Genomic DNA, 19,040 nt, shown 5'->3' with positions numbered 1-19,040 from the left:
GAAAAAAAAAAAAAAAAAAAACTCTAGAACCAAGATTTAGCCTCCCACTAAGTTTTACACTCATGGGACACAGCTGGTAAGGGAAGAAGGAGCGATGATGCACAGCGCGGTTAATCTGACGATTAAAGAACACACACAGTGCTACGTAAACAGCATCTTGTGGCCTCCTAACACCAGTGGTCAAACACTCATAGTATTAACTCCCAGCTCATGATACTATACAGCATTAAATAAATAACTAAAGAACCTCCATTGTCAACCTCCATTCGGTTCTCATTTGGACACTGATGAAGTGCTCTCTTTGTTGAATTAATCACTGCTCTATTTTTTGAACGCTTTCTTCCTCATCTAAATGAAGTGTCGGATGAATAGATGAACACAGCATTTCTTCCTTTGTAAAGTTTTCAAGAAATGCAGTCATTTCTTATAACATCCTTGCTGCTCTGCAATATCCCGTTTTGTTCGTTTTCCAGTTAAAGCAGCCCAAACTCAACTTGAGTCAACTTGGTATATACCAGTCAGCCACAACATCAAAACCACCTGCCTAATATTGTGCAGGTCCCCTTTGTGTTGCCAAAACAGCTCTGACCTGTTGAGGCATGGACTCCACGAGACCTCTGAAGGTGTCCTGTGGTGTCTGACACCAAGACATTAGCAGCAGATGCTTTAAACCCTGTAAGCTGAGGTGGAGCCTCCATGGATCTGACTTTTTTTTTCCCCCACAGCACATCCAACAGATGCTCGATCGGATTGAGATCTGGGGAATTTGGAGGCCAAGTAAACACCTTGAACTCTTTGTCACGTTCCTCAAACCCTTCCTGAACAATTTCTGCACTTTGACAGGGCCCTACCATCACGGAATACCGCTGCCGTGAAGGGGTGTACGTGGTCTGCAACAACCTTTAGGTAGGTGGTACGTGTCAAAGTAGCGTCCATATGAATGCCAGGACCCGAGGTTTCCCAGCAGAACACAGGGTACAGCCGAGTTCCTAACTGTTTTCGCTGGCAGACAGCTGTGAACTATAGTGGTGTGCGGAGCTCCGGATTCAGACGGGACAGAGAGGGACGCACGGACACCTTTCGTTATGAACACTTATTGGAGCACATAATGAAAGGTATTGGCAAGTATCAATGGAAATTATGTTCTGGGTCAGAGGACCCCTTTTCCTGAAGGACCTGCACCTCAAGCCAGCCTTCTCTGCCTTTCCGCACTCCCCAACAGATACTCGCCGCCTTACAATCCCTGTCAGTCCCCATGGTGGTTGAACAACCATTTCACATTTTTCCCACAATTCCCAAACTATTTACAATGAGCATCTGCTCCTGCTCAAACGTGATGCTCTTCAGTAACGCAGGCGATTACACTACTGCTAAATCCAAGACACCCAGGCGAGTGAATCATTCCACGAAGCGACAGGTTCATACTGAGGATGTGTCACACACGTAGACTGAAAGGCACACTAGACGTGTGTGTGTGTGTCTAGCGTCTGTGCCTCGGTCCGTCATTAAGGCAGCAGCCCAGACAGAGGGACTGACATTCTTCCGGAAATCACGACAGAGAAACGGTAAAAGTCAGAACCAGCGCCAACAACACTCTGATACCAAAACACACACACATCACACATGCCAGGACACTAACCACACTGTACATTAAACCACTCTGTGCGAATCAACACCTTCGATACACATGTGCATAAGGAACCAGCATTTGGCACTTTGTTGCTGAGCAAAGATCTGGGGCCGCTGTTGCAGTCTCTACCGAGCTACATAAATACGTCAAGTTGGATAAAAACCACAGTTTTACCCATTATTTTGGATGTGATTTACAATGTTGCAGAAATCAAGGGAGTGAGAAAGCAATCGAAACGCTATTACAGGCAGACGCTTTCTAACCGGAGAGGAGCCTGACGAAGACTCAAAGTGCAAGTTTCCCCTCCGAATGCGGGACGGTTAGTGTAGTGAGAAAAGAGCTAAAGCACAGCTGTACACAATCATTTCCACATGAGCAAAATTGACGCATAATCTGGAAACGCACACTCAAGTTAGGTCCAGTTACGACACACACACACACACCACAGCTCAAGATGAGGCCTACTGTATTACCGCCACTAGGCTTCAGCTAAATATCTACAATCCTCTTCTAGTGATTAAACACTGAATGAACTTTTCTTCCCCAATAATAACCCCACAATACGAATCCTCTCGCATTAATTGCCACGGTAGAGCCTCCTGGAAGCACCCAGTGTACGTAAGAATCTGTTTTGGTGACCGTTTTCACATTCTGGTTTTAGACATTCTGTGGGAGTGAAATTCGAGTGTAATCGCTGGGGGAAAAAAAAAAGCAAACGTTGCAAGTACAGCGTGTATCGTGCGAATGGTGACGGCAGGAGCCTTTGGAGACGTGAACCTCTGGGATGCGTTCAGCTAAGAACCGTGTCTCCCCGTTGGGTTGCGGCCTGCGTCACGGCTCCCGTAGCTTGTTTGTCTTTCCCCGTCCAGAGAAAACCGCAAGCCGCGACAGCGGGAAAGGTCGGGACGCCGGTCCAGACAGACGAGGGCTTGCCGAGCTCCCCACCAGACTCCGGAAACGACAGCGTTGCCACTCAGATCCGTAGAAGGAAACGAGGAAATGGTAACGCGGACGCGTATCGACGGGAGCCTGCGTTAAGCCATTTGATCCATTTTCACACACCGTACCATGTTAAAAAATGATCTGCAGAATAATAGCAAATGACAATCAGATGGGTTTGGTTCGAAAAAATAAAGAAATAAGAGAGTTGGGTCTTTAAACGGAAATGATTCATTTTTAGTTGGCGTTTACCATCATAGCATTTGTGACACCAGTGGCACTTCCAAAAGCTTCAATATGCCAAGACTCCGATGCTGTATACACACACACTATTTAATTTAGGAACCATTTCTTGCTTGTTGAGTGTCGTTTCCCCACGAGACCCGAGGAGACCGGTTGCGATACCAGCGCTCCATGCTGATGGAAGCCGATGGCCGAACGCCTTGGTGGATGAGACTTGTATGTGTGAACTCGGACATCAACTGATCAACTTATTAGTGTCTCGCAACTATGGTAATTGTTTAAGATATAACAAATAAGTAAATAAATTGTTGTTTAAGTCTAGAATTCCCAGGAGGGATGCACAACCCCTGGCCCTTGAACCCTGAGAAGTTATTTTTTCCCCTCCCTTGCCTTTCGGTTGGGAGTTTTTTTTGTTCTATTCCTCTTTGGCCATTTGACTTACTTACAATATACCTTTAATAACTAATATAGTTACAGCAGTAATTTCATGTATAGTCAACCTCTTGTATTTATGTCTCAGATCCTTTGTTTGGTGCTCTGCGTATAAAAATAGACACAAAAATAAATTGAAATGAATTCATTTATACGCTTTAAGTTGCCTGGTAGAATCGCTATCCTTCCCATTCATGCTGAACATGTTCAGTGATGCAAGGTTAAGTACGCTATATACCATGTACCACCTTTTCATCAATATTCCAGGTAATCACGAATCTATCAATTTTTTGCCCGAAGACACGTTCATCCAGTCTCATTCTGTACTGTACCAAACTTTTATGAATTTTACATTTGCATTATTCATTTAGCACATGCTTTTATCCAAAGTGACGTACATCTCAGAGATTTTTAGACGCAGCATCTAAGTGAAACTTTCAAAAAATTAGATTTTGTGGGGGAAAAAAAAATAACTTAAAATGGTTACATAGGTCACCCCTCGCAACGCCAGTAAAGATCTATTCATAACCCTTGAATTGCATTCCCTATAAATATCAACAGCGACATTTATTACTAGTACGAAGCCCAAAACAAATCTTCAGTTAAGATCTTTAAAAAGTTTGTCATGACCATTCTTAGTTCTTTTAAAAGAAAAAAAAAATTAATTTTCAGAGCGACATAATAGGATTGGTTTAAAAAAAAGTGCTTAAAACTGAGACAAGGGGGAAGGAAGGGGTCATGGAGAGTAGGGGGGTGATGAAGGTCTTAAGTTTTCCACATGTATCCCATCCCTCCTTTCCCAGAATTCCAGCCATAGGCCATGACCGAGGGGACCATCTTCCTCTGAGCTACAAGCAGGAAACAATCCGATATGGAGATCGGAACACGAACAGAGTGAGGCAGAAAACCGCAAGTGCTCTGTCCCAGCGATCCCCCGGGGGGGGGTTTGCACAGGAACTGGTCTCTTTCCCACAGGGACAAGGAAGGCCCTTGCGTCTCTTGACCTGCTCTACTGCAACGTTGCTCCTTTTGAAAAGCCGCGGAAGACGAAGGGAAAGACAGAGAAAAAGAGGTCTGATCATTTGCTAAATTTCATGAGCAAATTTGTTTAGTATAAAGAGTAGACATGAAGGATAAATCTGTTTGTCGTATGAAGTTTACCTTCGTCTCCATTGTCCGGAGTTTTATGCTCGATTCCCTATAAACCGGGCAATGCTTACAAGGTAAAGTAAGATGAGGTACCGATATTATTCTTGATTTTTGCGTGAGTTGCCAGGATAAAAACTGAGGGAAAGAACTTCAAATTATAAAACGTTGGGGGGGGGGGGGGGGGGGGGGAGAAGAATAACATGCTATTGCTTTTCGGAAGTGAAACTGAAAACATGGAAAAACTCTGTGGACCAGATGCGAGAGTCTCCCTGCTAAGCAGAACCAGCTGTGGGCCTCACAACACAGGAAACTTCTGGACAGAGGGAAGTGAAAAATTACTCCATACGAGAAAATGTAAATACAGAAGTCTGCCTCTTCTTGCACGATATAGAGAAGTGGCTCACCCAGAAAAGAAAGTGGCAAACAAACGGGTAAAGATTTGTATTCAAGGAGCAAGGTAGGGAGATGGGTTTGCCGGACTCGTATACTTTCTTGGCATCTCGTGCATTGCGCGGAAAGTAAAGCATAGCAGCGTGATCTTATTGTTGCATTTTGAAATTGCTGTATGATAAAAAAAATTACTTGCTCATGGATGACCTTGCGCAGCGGTTCCCGTTCCGAGGCAGCGTCAATACCAAAGTAGCACGGGCTACACGTGAGCAGCGCACAAAACGTGGCCCTGCCATCACGAATGCCGGAGGCAAGGCCTGCCAATATGTCATTGACGCCGCTCTTGTCGGATTTATCAAGATGGCCAAATTAGGATACGGCAAGAAGCGCAGGCACAGGTCACGTGTGCACGGGCTTGGCTTGGAGCCTGAGGTGGCATTGGTTTCTATGGAAACAAACTGGAAAAAAAAAAAAGAAGAGAGAAAGGCAGCATGGACTCATCTGCAAGTGATTGGCCTGTAGGTTTCTGCCCATGGGGGTTTTTTCCTCTTGCTCCTTGAGGGCTGTGGGCGTTTTGAAGCAACATCCAAAAAGCGAAGCAGGGAAAGCTGAAATGAAAACAGTCCCATGGATCCATGCTGTCTTTCCTGGGACTCCCACTATAGGCCAGCAGTTGGAAGAGGACAATTTCATATTGTGGGAAAACGGGAGTTGGGTAATTAAGAGTACAAAATCTCTCACCTAAAAACTATCTGTTTAAAGTAAGTTTGCCCCCCCCCCAATATGGGGAAAGTGAGGTAAGGGATGTAATGACTTTGTGAAGGAAAGGGACACATAAGAAGACGTCAACCACCAAGACTGATATGACCTGACAGCAGAGTTTTGGAAGCAGTGTAAATCTGAGAAAATATTTGTGCGCTCTAAGAGATCACATAATCCACACAAGAACACTTACCTCAACACCCCTTTCTTTTTGTGGGCCCAGATGGGACACACAGAAATGAAAAAACACTGTCATTATGAAGGAAATTGGCAGGAAATCAAGTCCTATTTCGAAAAAAGAAAAAAAAAAAAGTTAGTGAATAAGATGTCTATTTGCGTCATTGTCCTTGAATAAACAACTGGGCACAGGAAATGCCAATAAAACACAAAGGAGTCCTTCACTGACACTGATACCTTACTTTTCAAGCAGTAATAAATAACTAGAGAGTGGTTAGGCCCAATACAGTCCTGTATATACATGATGCAAAAATCAGGCCACTACAGTCTAATGGCCATTTCATCATCATAAAGTACATTGCTGGTGATTCCATAATATATTTACTGAAATGTTTATTCACCCGTTAATCTTTCTGTTAATTCACTACTTTATATTACAATAGTCCATAGTGTCCTTTGCAAATATGCTGTATATGATGGTTTTTTTTTTTCCCCCCATTTGCTTCATTGGTAACCCTAAGAATGCCCTCTGTTTTCAGGACAGAAAGCTATATATACACACAATGAAACTGTATTTATTTCATCTAAAATGTATGGCTCTGTGGTTGCTCCTTTACCAGCCACACCCCACATTTTTTGGAATTTTACCACTGGAGTATTTAACTTTTTTTTTTTTTTTTTGAGTGGTCTTCGTCTACCTCTTATTATTGTACACGTAATATCCAACATGATGCTGTCAAGCAGGGAAATGCTCTTTCTCGTAAAATATTCCATGCAGTGGATTTTGCCATCTCGCTCACTATAAATAATGCCACAGTTTTTCATGGAAAATACACTAAGGGTTCGTCCAACTCTGAGCGCTCACCGTCTATCTCATCGTTCTAGTGGGTCGGGTTAAACTTTGCTTCGAGTGCAAAAGTGATAACCCTCCTGAAATTACGGCAGGCCGTTTAACACATGCCTTCCGAAGGCAACTGCAAACGACCAGCGACAAGCCCTGGATTTTCCTTTATTCTGAGAACAGTTAAGCAACTTAAACCCCTGTAACCGCCCGTCCCAGCCACACCCTCTCGTGATCATTTGGAGGGGCCGCGTCACCTCTCTCACCCTCCGTCAGATCTGGGCTCGAGGGCATCATCCCCCAAGTGCCCCCTCTCCACCAACAGTGACCTCACCTCAACCCACCGAACTGTCACTCGTGGCCGGCTCTACCCGCCCCCCCCCGCCCCGCTTCCCGTCCGAGTTCCCCTTTCGCTTGCTTGTGAAATCCACGGGACCTTCTCCCTGCACTGACATACCTCGCCCATCTTCATCGCCGCTTTCAGATGAAGCGGAGACAAGAAATAAAAGGTCTGGGATTTAAAGGGGAGACGAGATAAGGTTTCCGCAAGGTCTGATAAAGCCACCCGGCCCACAGAAATGAGCGGTCCGGGCAGTTGCCATGGCAACGCCCAATAGTGCGTTTTATCCCTAGAACTGTGCTGCTAAGGACTCCTGAGTGGCAGCCAGGTTAGCCGAGTCAACCGCTTGCAGGACAGCCTGCGTCTGCTGCGTACGTGCCTCCTGGAGCCTCAGCAAACCTCAAGAACACGCTGCCACGGGTTTTCGCCATGCACTGAGAGCGAGAGAAAGAAATCTGACATTAAGGTTATACACATACTTCTCTCTGGAGGTTTAGCTGTTTAAGTTGCCACCTTGCACTTAAACGATACATGGATTTATGTATTTAAAATTACCCAGCACTGTAAATGGGTAAAGCAGCATTTATAACAGCTCAATACTGTAAGACAGCTTAAAAAGTGAACAAAAAAAATCTAAAATAAATAAATGGCACTAGTGCTAGCAGTAAACAGGGTATGAGAGAAAATCTTTGTATTTGTTCCTGGTTATTTCCTTAATTTTAAGATAACGCCCCATCTCTTTTTGACTCCTTCTTAGTGAAAGAAATTAATCAATTGAACGACATCTTCAGAACTCTTGAGGCGTAGAGGAAGGCTTTGGTTTGGTTTCCCACTGCTACAACTTTCCAAATGAATCAGTGAACTTGAGTCTGAGTGACACCAACACCACTTCGACATGTAAGGGTATTCTGCTTTGTACCAGTACAGTTTTTTCCAGTACTTACATGGACTTCAGACAGATTTATTTCTGAATCAAACTTATTCAGATATTAAGTAAAACAGAATTGTCATTTTTCTCTGGCAGAACATCTGTAGGCTCTGATTCCAGTGGATACCATTTCCTACACAATTACTACATAGTTTTAATATACTTACTTCTACTTTTCTGGAGAAAAAGTAAAATTGTATAATATATATCTATGCATTCAGCTAATGCTTTTCTCCAAAGCAGCTTACAATGTGAATCTACCTACAATTATTGATCTATTTATAGCATTGGGTAATTTTACTGGAGCAATTTAGGCTAAGTACCTTGCTCAGGGGTACTACAACCGGGGGCGAGATACAAACTTGCGACCTTTGGGTCCAAAGGCATCGGTTGTAAACGCCACACTACCAGTAGTCACTATATATTATTCTCTACTAAAACATTTCCAGATTATCAGCGTCTGGACCTGTTGCAGGAGTTGCGACCCTGTGTGAATAACTTGGCAGTTTATGAGCCAGTTTTTTATAGCATAGTTACTGTTCAGCATCACCACCGCTGTAATCTGACATGCTGAAGGCACCAATTGCTGGGGACTTGGAACATTTTGCTGGGGCAGCTGGTGGCAGAGTGTTTAGAGCTGCTGCCTTTGGATCCCGACGTCACAGGATTGAATCCCACCTCCAGCTGTTGTACCCTTGAACAAGGTACTTACCCTGAATTGCTCCAGTAAAATTACCCAGCTGTATAAATGGGGTTAGTAACTAAGTACCTTAATGCCAAGTCACTTTGAAGAAAAGTGTTGTCAAAATGAATAAATGTAAATTTGTTTCATACCCATCACTGCGAGGGTTGAGATTTTCAACTTGGGAAATTCGTTCCAAAACAGAGACATTAAACTACACATTATAGCGCTTTCAGAAACAATATGCCATAAATTAATGCTTGTGAACTGGAAACATTTCCACTGCACAGCTAAGGAAGGTTTATGCATAGCAGACAATTTAAACAGCATGTCAAAGCGGAAAAGGTAAAAAAAAAATAAAAAGAAATAATGTGCCCAGTTTATCAATGGCCAGAGGGAGGGCACAGTTAGGAAATAACTAGGAAATCAACACTTTGTACCCTAGATTATTGTTATCACAACAACTTTCTGTTCGCACTCACCTCCAAGTCTGCACTTCATTTAGCCGAGATTCTAATGTCAAATTTTTATTTTTTACTTATTTATACAACATATTTTTACTTTGTCAATTCAGGGTATGTACCTTGCTCCAAAGTCCTACAGTACAAGTGCAATTTGAGCTCAAGAACTTTCACATTCCATGGTGGCAGTCCAAACCGCTGTCATATGCTACCCCATGAGTTAAGATGACCTCTTTCTGGATTTTTTAACTTTTCAGAGAACTTTTGTGCCAATGGTGAAACCAACATAAACACAAATGAAGCACTAAAATCATTGTAAATAAGGACTGGCAGAGAAGACAATGCAGCATTTCACATAAACACCCACTGTGATGGTGTCTGATCCCAGAATCCTTACCTCATCCACACAGCTGTCTGTGTGTTCATCCACTGGGACAAGTTATCACTCTGGTGGGTGAATTAACATTTACGTTGATTGATTTAACGGACGCTTTTCTCCAAAGCGACTTCCAATGAACTCTATGTAGTTTTGTCAGCCCGCACACCTTATTCACCGTGGTGACTTACACTGCTAGATACACTACTTACACTGGGTCACTCATCCATACATCAGTGGAACACACACACTGTCTCTCTCTGTCACTCACACACTATGGGGAACCATGTCTTTGGACTGTGGGAGGAAACCAGAGCACCCGGAGGAAACCCACGTTAGTAATATCACGAGTATTAGTGAACACTGATACAATGAGTGATGGGTGCATGCTGGATATGGGTTTCTTTGAATTACTGACAACTGATTTAGACAAGGCACATCAACGTGATTTTTCAGCAAACATGAAATTAAAGGAGCCAGCGAGGACTCACCTCTTCACTCCATTGGCTGTGCGTGAAGGTTGGCAGACAGTCACCTCCTGTGGGCTCTGAGCAGCGCACCAGAGTGTCCAAGTGTTTTCCCAAGCGTGGCATGGAAAACAAAGCACTTGTCAGCAACGAGCAGCCATTCCATTCATAATTCACAATAAAATCCAGTTCAACAGACCTTAATATGAAAAGGAAAAGACTGCACTAACAGAACGCACCCTTGTACTCAAGCTTCATATTGGATAGAAAAAGAAAATCTTTCAATTAATTTTTTTTCAGCTATGGATATTCAAAGTCTTATATTTGTCATTAAAGTTCATGTAAAATGTAGTTACTTTCAACACGGAGACAAAGCTTTAACGGTTTTCTGAAATATGACATCATTCACTTTTATTTTAACAAGTAGAAGTTTGAAAGCAAAAGTCAGAGTCCAACCACAATAAAATTCTTGCTTTTTAATGCATTACAGATAAAACTTTATGAGGTCTTTATCATCTCCAGATGTGATGCAACCAGAGTCGAACATAATGAAAGACACCCCATACACAGGACAAAATGTTCATCAAAACTCTTCACTGGTACACTCCTGTTAAACTTTACTCCAAAAAGATTCGTTGACATGTTCCATTAAACTTAGCCTTGTTGCGATCTTCTTGCTAAAAAGTGAACCTATATTTGTAGCCAGTTCTTTTAATTCAAAACCTGCAGGTAGTCTATGATGGTGTTCCATCCCTACGACCCCGTAAGTCACAAATCCTCTTATACAGTATATCACATGAACTAATAAACAACTAACATCCACAAATGCACAAATGCTGCATTCTATAATAGGACTTTGGTTTTTTTTTTTTTTTAATGCTAATTTCATACATTATTCACTTTAAAATAACTAACATAGAATAGTACAGTTGTATTTTTATGCTCATCACTTCCATTTCCAAATATCCATATTTCTTTTCTAACTATTCTGATTTTCTTTGCACCACTAAAACACCTTTTCACTTACATTTATTTATACACTACTTACACTGGGTCACTCATCCATACATCAGTGGAACACACTCTCTCTGTCACACACACTATGGGGGAACCCGAACAGCATGTCTGTGGAGTGTGGGAGGAAACCAGAGCACCCGGAGGAAACCCACACAGACACAGGGAGAACATGCAAACTCCACACAGACTGAGCAGGGATCGAACCCATATCCTCGGCGTGAGACAGCAGCGCTACTCGCTGTGCCACCGTGCCGCCCAACTGCTAGCTATTGCCAAAAAGTGACTGGAAACATGCGAATAAAGCCAGATTTTTGTAATCAAAACGCAGTGCCTCGCACAGAGCCTTACGGCAGCGTGACTAGCCAATGGTATCGTACAGCAGACACAGTGCTCGTCAAACATTATGACGTTGGTGGGGCAGTTGTCATAAGTCCAGGTTGCCATAAGTCTCATATGTCTTTAGTCGACGCCTTTCTGTGTTAAATTTACAGTTTTACACTGCTGGACCTTTTACTAGAGTCGTATTTTCCACTGCAGCCCTTAGCATGCTCTCTGGCTATGAACTACACAGACCGTAAGGAATTTGGCTTCTGCTGCAAGACATGCATCCCCCCCCCCTCATGATTTATTCTCCTGTAAGTGCCACCAGTTTAGAAATGCATCATTCAGACATTTCAGCTCTGGAAATCTCTCTCATACACGCAAGATACAGCAGTGATACGCAGCCAGACGTCTTGCTTATTGGCGACTGTCACCGTGGCCTGTATGCGCATTCAGCAGCGATGCCTGAAAAGGACTGCAGGGCCCAGCTGGTGTAAAGTCCCAAGTAAATCATATTGCATAAACAGAAATAAAGCAGCCAAAAACAGCATGCCAGTACAGATGGATACCACAGTACAGTGTTCCCATCAGTGCACTTTTTTTTAAAACTTCCCCATACTGGTGGGGACACATAGAACATGTTAAGTCACCTGCAGTACGACTGCCAACGAAACAGGGCCAATTTCTTTTTTTCCGCCCAGAAATTAAATTTTCCGTCACTTTGCTGAAACTTCCATTCAAAACAACCTGGAATTTGGCTCATTTTAAAAGCGGAATATCTTATTTGAACATTTTGAGAGTAATACACCTGGATCCCTTGAACTGCCAGCCTACAAGTTAGGAGGTTTGTCTCCAAAAAACATTACAGCGACACCTAAATGTATCTAAACATATTTCCCCTTTCGCCATTATAATCTGACAATTTTAACAGCCACGGTGCACGGCCGTTTTATAACGGCTCACAAATTCGCTAAAGAGAAGGCGGGTCAACTGCTGGGTTAAACGCAGCATGCAAAATGACTCATTTGACACAAGAATAGGGCGAACACAGACGTCTTTTGTTCTCCCCCAGCCTTCCCTTTCTAGATAAGCAACTTGGGTGAAAAGGTTAAGGAAGTGAAGCCCCACTGCGGTCACTACACGATCCGACTCGAAACACGCCAGGCAGTTTGATCCCACCGAATTGTTAAATGACAACGGCCGTTCTTGCTCGCTTTGGGACTTCTGAGCAAGTTCTTGAGCCTCGGTTTGGTCAGGCTGTGCTTTATGTTCTGCTAGATGATCCCTCTGATCTTCTTGGGAACTTGGTTAGACTTGACACATGCCCTTTACAGTGCTCTCCTTCCACGCCGGTCTTCTCGACAGCTTCCGCGTTTCTTTGACCAGGGTGAACTCCAGCACAGTTGGACATGCATTAACACCACACCAGGTGTAAGGAGCACTGTGCATTCAGACTGCCCTGCTCTTGCTAGTACCTTGCGTGACCACCGACAAACATGATCTTGCTTGAACCCGGGATCCGTTGGCTGAAACGCTATCCAGGTCTACTTCCGACCTACAGCTACAAGACCCAGTTTCACAACTGGGCCCTCTAAATTTAGGCTTCCCTCTGAAAATATGCTGTGGTTTTTTGCGCAACATAATCTAGGAATAGAACTGCAGACAAGGCAGAAAACAACCAAAAAATTTGGGCATAATTCAGTTAAGCAGACACTGCATGTCCTGCAGCTAAAGAAACTATCAGTCGTTAAGATCAGGAGTTTCGTCAGGTTATCCTCCACTTCTCAGTTGAAAACTCCCGGATGATGCGCTCATTTCCGAGCGGCTTCGCCGGTTCCAACGCAGTGCATCTCCCTCCCTGTGCAATCACGCTAAACTGCTGATCTTGAGCATGATACTGAGCACAAGTAACAATACAAGAACCAGCAATGCATAAGGAAAAGGTCATGAAGCGATGATGTGTTGCAGGTCTCGTATCACACACGCATGGCAAGCTGTCAAAACGCCTTTCTCGTGGGCTGGATCCAATAACACAGTCACTGCACACGTCATATCTTCTGTTCCTTGGGTTTTGTTTTCTTCTGCTGAATTATTACATGATAGTCCAGGCACAAGTGAAGATGGCTACAAAAAAAAAAAAAAAAAAAAAAAAAACCACATTCCAAGCAGGAGATGTTGCTGCTTGTTGTGCTCTTTGCTTGCATCCTTTAAAATTTCATGTTTGCATCTTGTACCATCTTAGAAAGAAGGTTGACAGAGCAGTAAGGAGCATCTTAAGAACATCTGGCACTGTCAAAAAAAACCATGGTTGCACAGCGGTTATTGGTATGTCTACTGGGTAACATGGGGAAAAAAAAATTTTTTGTGAAAATGGAAGCCAGGACACTTAGGCAAAAGGGTGGGATTTCTTAAAACATCACACGGCTAGCCATCTCCCATACTACCAGGATTCCCGGCGGCAGCAGTTAATCTAAGAAAGAAACAAAAAGGAGGACATAGCTTTGTGGCAATGCATGTGACTTGAGTGCGTTCCACCGCCTGCTCACTGCCTCGTGTGAATTCAGCCCAGCTGGTTCTTGTCTCACTAACAACGCTGATGAGAACTGAGGAGCGTCTGCGCAGGAAGGAGAAAGGGTGAAGACTAGAAATGGCCAAGCGAGACTCGTCTGCTGGTGCACGGACACCCGTGATTCAGTTCTGGCTTTAAGATTTTGACGCTCAGGTGGAATTAAGAACATACAAACATATGTTGCTTATCGACAGGGATACATTCTGAGAAATGCACTGTAAGGCGATTTTGTCATTGTGCAAACATCAGTGTACTTATACAAACCTATATGGTATAGCCTCGATCATAGAGCGTACTTATACACACATAGACGGTATAGCCTCGATCAGTGTATTTATACAAAGCTAGATGGTATAGCCTCGATGCAGTCAAGAGACGAGGTAAACATGAGATTTATGATGCTGCTGCCAGCATAACACAGTTTACTGTAAAACAGTATGCTTTTTATAAGTAGAAAGAGTACTGTAAAACAAGTACAGTAAATATATAAAGCAGTAACATAGGTGTTTATCATTATCAAGTATTTTGTACCGTACATAATTGCATGTGCTATACTTTTATACGACTGACAGCATAGGTTTGCTTAAAGCAGCACCACCACAAACACGTGCTACGACGTTGCTAGTCGGTAAGAATTTTTCAGCTCAATTAAAATCTCAAGGGACCACAGTTGCATATGTGGTCAGTCGTTGCCCGAAACATCGTTAAGGGGCACATGAGTGTGTATGGTTTGTGTTAAACCAGTCAGAACTGTCTTGCCATTTGGCGACGGTTATGACTGAGCATTATTATTCAAGGAACCCTAATCCCAAGTGCATAAAAAAAAAAAAAAAAAAATACTGGCAAAATACTTTGTGTCAGCTTAACTTTTAGAATTGCTGTAGCTTTGTGCACTGACAAACTGGTAAATACAGGTAAATTATCTCGTAGGGTATGTGCGTGCATATATATAGCTTTTCTTCCCGACGATGCACGGCAACTCCGAACAATCATGACATGGAAAATTTTTAAGTCTCGAATCAAAACTTGACACGACCTCTTCTTAGACCCTAACATACCTTCTGGTAATCTTGCCATAAACGTGGTTAAAGACGAGGTCCTTGAATTTTTCTACACTGATACAAAGCAGATAAAAAGTAGCCGCACCTTTAATTGTTCGGTCATTTCCTGGAAGGTGCAACAAGACATTTGAGCTTCCTTAGTGAAAACGGGGGAAACAGGTGGCGTAGTGGTTAGACCTGCCGCCTTGCCCTCAAAGGACAGGAATGGCGAGCTACACAATTGGGTAAATCACTGTCACTCTTGGAGACAAGAATCAACTAAATATATAATAAAAATACAAATTGAAAGAACCACATCCCCATGAGACAGCTAAAGGAACAAGATACTATTGTTTTAACAATGAGTTCCTTAAACGTGCGCACGTGTCGCTCTGAAAGCTCTGCAACTTTCCAGCTGCACCGGCCCTGGGAGGGCCTCCGTATTGAATTGTTGAGCTGACGGGGGCCCGGCAATGCAAGGAATCATTCAACGGAGACAGTCAGGGCAAGAGGGTGGGGCATCGATCGTGCCGCACACCCCATGCCTAATCTGGCACAAACCCCAGAGGCAAATACTGTGACTCCACAATGACCGAGAGCCAGCCGTCTGTCATCGAACCGCTGTTTTCATACCGTCTCACTGGTAGCGTCACGTAAACTTAAGTTTAAGCAGTTGTTGCAACGCAGCACACTCTCAATTTGTAATAAAATTTGAAGTCAAACATTTTTAAAGACAGCATAACGAAAACAGCTATACTAATCAGTGATGCATGTCATTTAAATCTAATATTAGTCTGTGAAGCCCTATCCTGGCATTGACATCCTTACAGAAGAGCATCTGGTAAATCCAAAATTATTTGTTATAGCAACGCTGCAGTTAGGGCTGTTGCCTTACAGTCAGTTCTGAATCGCCCCCTGCTGTAACACCCTTGATGAGGGTGCAACTCAAATTTAATTGATACACGGTAAAGTTCATTATTCAATACTTTAAGTCACCTTAAACGAAACTCATCTAAATAAAGGTTAACAATAAATTCACGCTGCTTTTTCTGTGTAATTTCATCAGAAACTAAACCTGGACTCTGGTAAACATGGTACAAAACAAACAGGAAAAAGTGTACCCTGGGGATAAACCATTTTTGTGTCAACTGACCAACAATTCATTACAGCTATGCCAATAAGGTCACCAAAAACGATGTATGCCCAGACTGACTCGATAAATTAATCTATTTAATAAAAATTGCTTTTTATGTCTGCGATATACTGCTATGGTATTATTTCACAGTATGGTCACAATACCCTTAATTTTCCTGGAACACTAATCAAATTCAATGTAGGGGAAATATGAACACACATAGAGAGATGTTGGCTGATCCAGCATGGTGACACCAGAAAACCCACATGCAAGCCAGATGCTATAAAAAAAAAAAAAAAAAAAAAGTGTGTCCTAGCTTTAAAATAAAAGTGCATGCCAAAAGAAATATGTCACCAAAACCATGTAACTGCTGCAAGATGGTACTCAATAAGACTTTGAGGTCAACACATTATTATTATTATTATTACACACACACAGTCTGCAGCTGCTTGTCCCAAGCAAGGTTGCGCTGAGCCAGAGTCTAACCCAGCAACACAGGGCGTAGGGCTGGAGGGGGAGGGGACACACCCAGGACGGGACGCCAGTCCATCGCAAGGCACCCCAAGCGGGACTCGAACCCCAGACCCGCCAGAGAGCGGGACCCGGCCAAGCCCGCTGCGCCACTGCGCCCCCCTCATTATTATTACATTTAATTTATTTAGCTAGCCAATTCTTTTCTCCAAAGTGATTTACAATGTTAAAATACTTCCACTTATTTACCCATTTATATAGCTGGGTAATTTTACTGGAACAATGACAAGCAAGTACTGTAAGTAGTGGTGGTCCATGGCATTACAGCTACTGGAAGGATTTGAATCAGAGACCTTTGCCAAAGGGTCGAAAGACAGTAGTTCTACCTGCTATGCCATCATCTTATTATTTCTTCTTTCAATCACACCTTTCCCCAGGGTGACTTACAATGATAATCAACTATACATTTACATTTATTCATCTAGCTGATGCTTTTATCTCAAGCGACTTAAAATGTTAAGCTTCTTATAAATATTTACCCATTTACAGAGCTGGGTAATTTTAATGGAGCAATTTTAGGATAAGTACCCTTGCTCAAGGGTACTACAGATGGAGATAGGGACTGAACCTGGGATCTTTGGATCCAAAGGCAGCAACTCTACTACACTACTACTAGCTGTCCCAGTATATATCCCATTTACATTTATTGATTTAGCAGATGCTTTGCCCAAAGCGACTTCCAATGATGAACTCAATGTAGTGTTATTAGCCCACACACTTTATTCACCGCGGTGACTTACACTGGGTATCTCATCATACATCAGTGGAACATACTCTGTCAGTCACACACTATGGGTGAACCTGAACAGCGTGTCTTTGGAGTGTGGGAGGAAACCAGAGCACCCAAGGACCTACAGTGCTAGATACACTACTTACACTGGGTCACTCATCATACATCAGTGGAACACACACTCTGTCACTCACACACTATATAAAATACACATTTACAGCGACTTTGCATTTACAGAACCGGGTATTTTTACTACTAGGTCGGTTCGGGGTTAGTAACTAGAATGTACTACAGCAGTTGCGACGGCTCTATTATTATTATTATTATTAATAACGATAAATTGTTTCTGAGACAAACGGTCACGGTTGGACCACAGCATCTATTTGCTCACGTGTCTGATCAATATCACACAGGTCACACAGAAACAAAATAGATGAGCAACAATGAATGACTTCTCATGATGAGCTAAGAACTGTCTCTGTGAAGACCGATGAATGATAACATATTGATTGAATATATTAAAACGATGACTGCGGGGGGGGGGGGGTGGAGATCGCGAGATCGCTCACCCTGCCGTTGCACGCGGGCTCCTCTTTGCAGCGCAGCTCAAGTGATTCTTCCTCCTCTTTGCGTCCATAGCCTCGTCCGAGCAGCGCGAGCCTGCAGCAGAGCCAGCCGGACCCCTGCACAGACATTCACAGCGGCGGGGACGCGCGCAACCTCCTCGGACATCCACCGCCGCTCCCGGCGCGCCCGCGCACAGCGTCTCCAGTGGAAACGGAGCAGAGCGCCGACCGCTTGGCTTGACCGTCGCGCGTCCGACCTCAGGCTGGCCGAAGAGCCCAATGTGAGGCAAGTGTGACGGAGGAGCGGAGGCGCGCGTTCGGGCGCTAAACAAACTTAGTATATTCGCATGTTTTATTATTATTACACTGCAGAACCAGTCAGTTTATCGGGCGACAAACACACAGCGCTGGTGGTTATGCGGTCGCGGTCAGATTCTTGCTCCGTTCCAACTGTTGCGTTTGTCTGCCAGCCGCGAGAAACGAGTTTATAAAGTAAGCGCGCGCGCGGCCCCAGACCCGTCCTGCTTCAGTGCAGTAGAGAAAGAGAGAGAGAGAGAGAGAGGAAGAGCGGAGCAGAGAGCGCGCGCTCCTTCGCATTCTGAGGCGCGCGTTGTGCACGCGAAGCCGCGTGAGACCGCGCGACCGGCTGGTGCGCGCGTGCCGACTGAGCTCGCGACCCCCCTCTACCGACCGTTTCCTCAGACGTGTCGTTTTCCCAAGCAGTATCAGTACCTATATTAGACTTTACCATGGCGATGAGTAAAATATTCCTCAGTTCATACAAAGACAAACAGAAGTATTTTATCTGCAGCTAAAATTTTAGCGTCATTTTCTTCGTGTGGCTCTGTCCTTTTAACTGCGAAATCTATTATTTTTACAGCACACAGTCAATGGAAACCCTGAGGTATTCCACTAAACACACGAATATCGACACTAAAATATTTCCCCCGTAGAACATAATAATTTTACAGCGTCCAGCTTTGAGTTTATTCATTAATTCAACGACTTTTACACTTCATAGTTTAAATTTTAATATAAAAGCTTGCAACTCGTTATTAAAAGCATTTTTGGCATGGTCTATGCCTTTTCGTGGCAAAAAAAGATTAAGCTCTTGTGTGAGCCAAATCTAAATCTTAATAAGAATAAATCATCTGAGGCCTGGAAAGAACATTTCTTATTAATGCTTGTTCATCAAAATACTGCACCTTTCCCACTTTCTGGAGATCTTCCCTGTGTTAAAAGTTTTTTTTTTTTTTTTTTCTCTTAGCAGGCGATTATCCACAAGTCTTCATCCTCTGCCCACATGAATTGTTA

The 19,040-nt window shown here is 43.4% G+C and overlaps 1 protein-coding gene across 2 annotated transcripts in view; it reads right to left on the bottom strand.

Annotated features, from left to right (window-relative positions):
• LOC108928257 (unconventional myosin-X-like) overlaps nucleotides 1–18,227 on the bottom strand; it is a 40,282-nt gene extending 22,055 nt beyond the window's left edge. For both annotated transcript variants that reach the window (XM_029249354.1, XM_029249355.1), the window contains exons 1-2: nucleotides 17,730–18,227; nucleotides 9,842–9,897 (exon numbers count right to left, since the gene is read on the bottom strand). In XM_029249354.1, coding sequence (XP_029105187.1) covers nucleotides 9,842–9,897; nucleotides 17,730–17,855 — 182 coding nt within the window. In that variant the 5' untranslated portion in view covers nucleotides 17,856–18,227. The remainder of the gene's footprint in view (nucleotides 1–9,841; nucleotides 9,898–17,729) is intronic.
• Nucleotides 18,228–19,040: the final 813 nt, after the last annotated feature.

Source organism: Scleropages formosus, chromosome 25 (assembly GCF_900964775.1).
Source record: "Scleropages formosus chromosome 25, fSclFor1.1, whole genome shotgun sequence".
Taxonomy (NCBI): domain Eukaryota; kingdom Metazoa; phylum Chordata; class Actinopteri; order Osteoglossiformes; family Osteoglossidae; genus Scleropages; species Scleropages formosus.
Note: the sequence above shows the minus strand (reverse complement) of the source record. Positions and strands in the feature narration are given on the sequence as shown.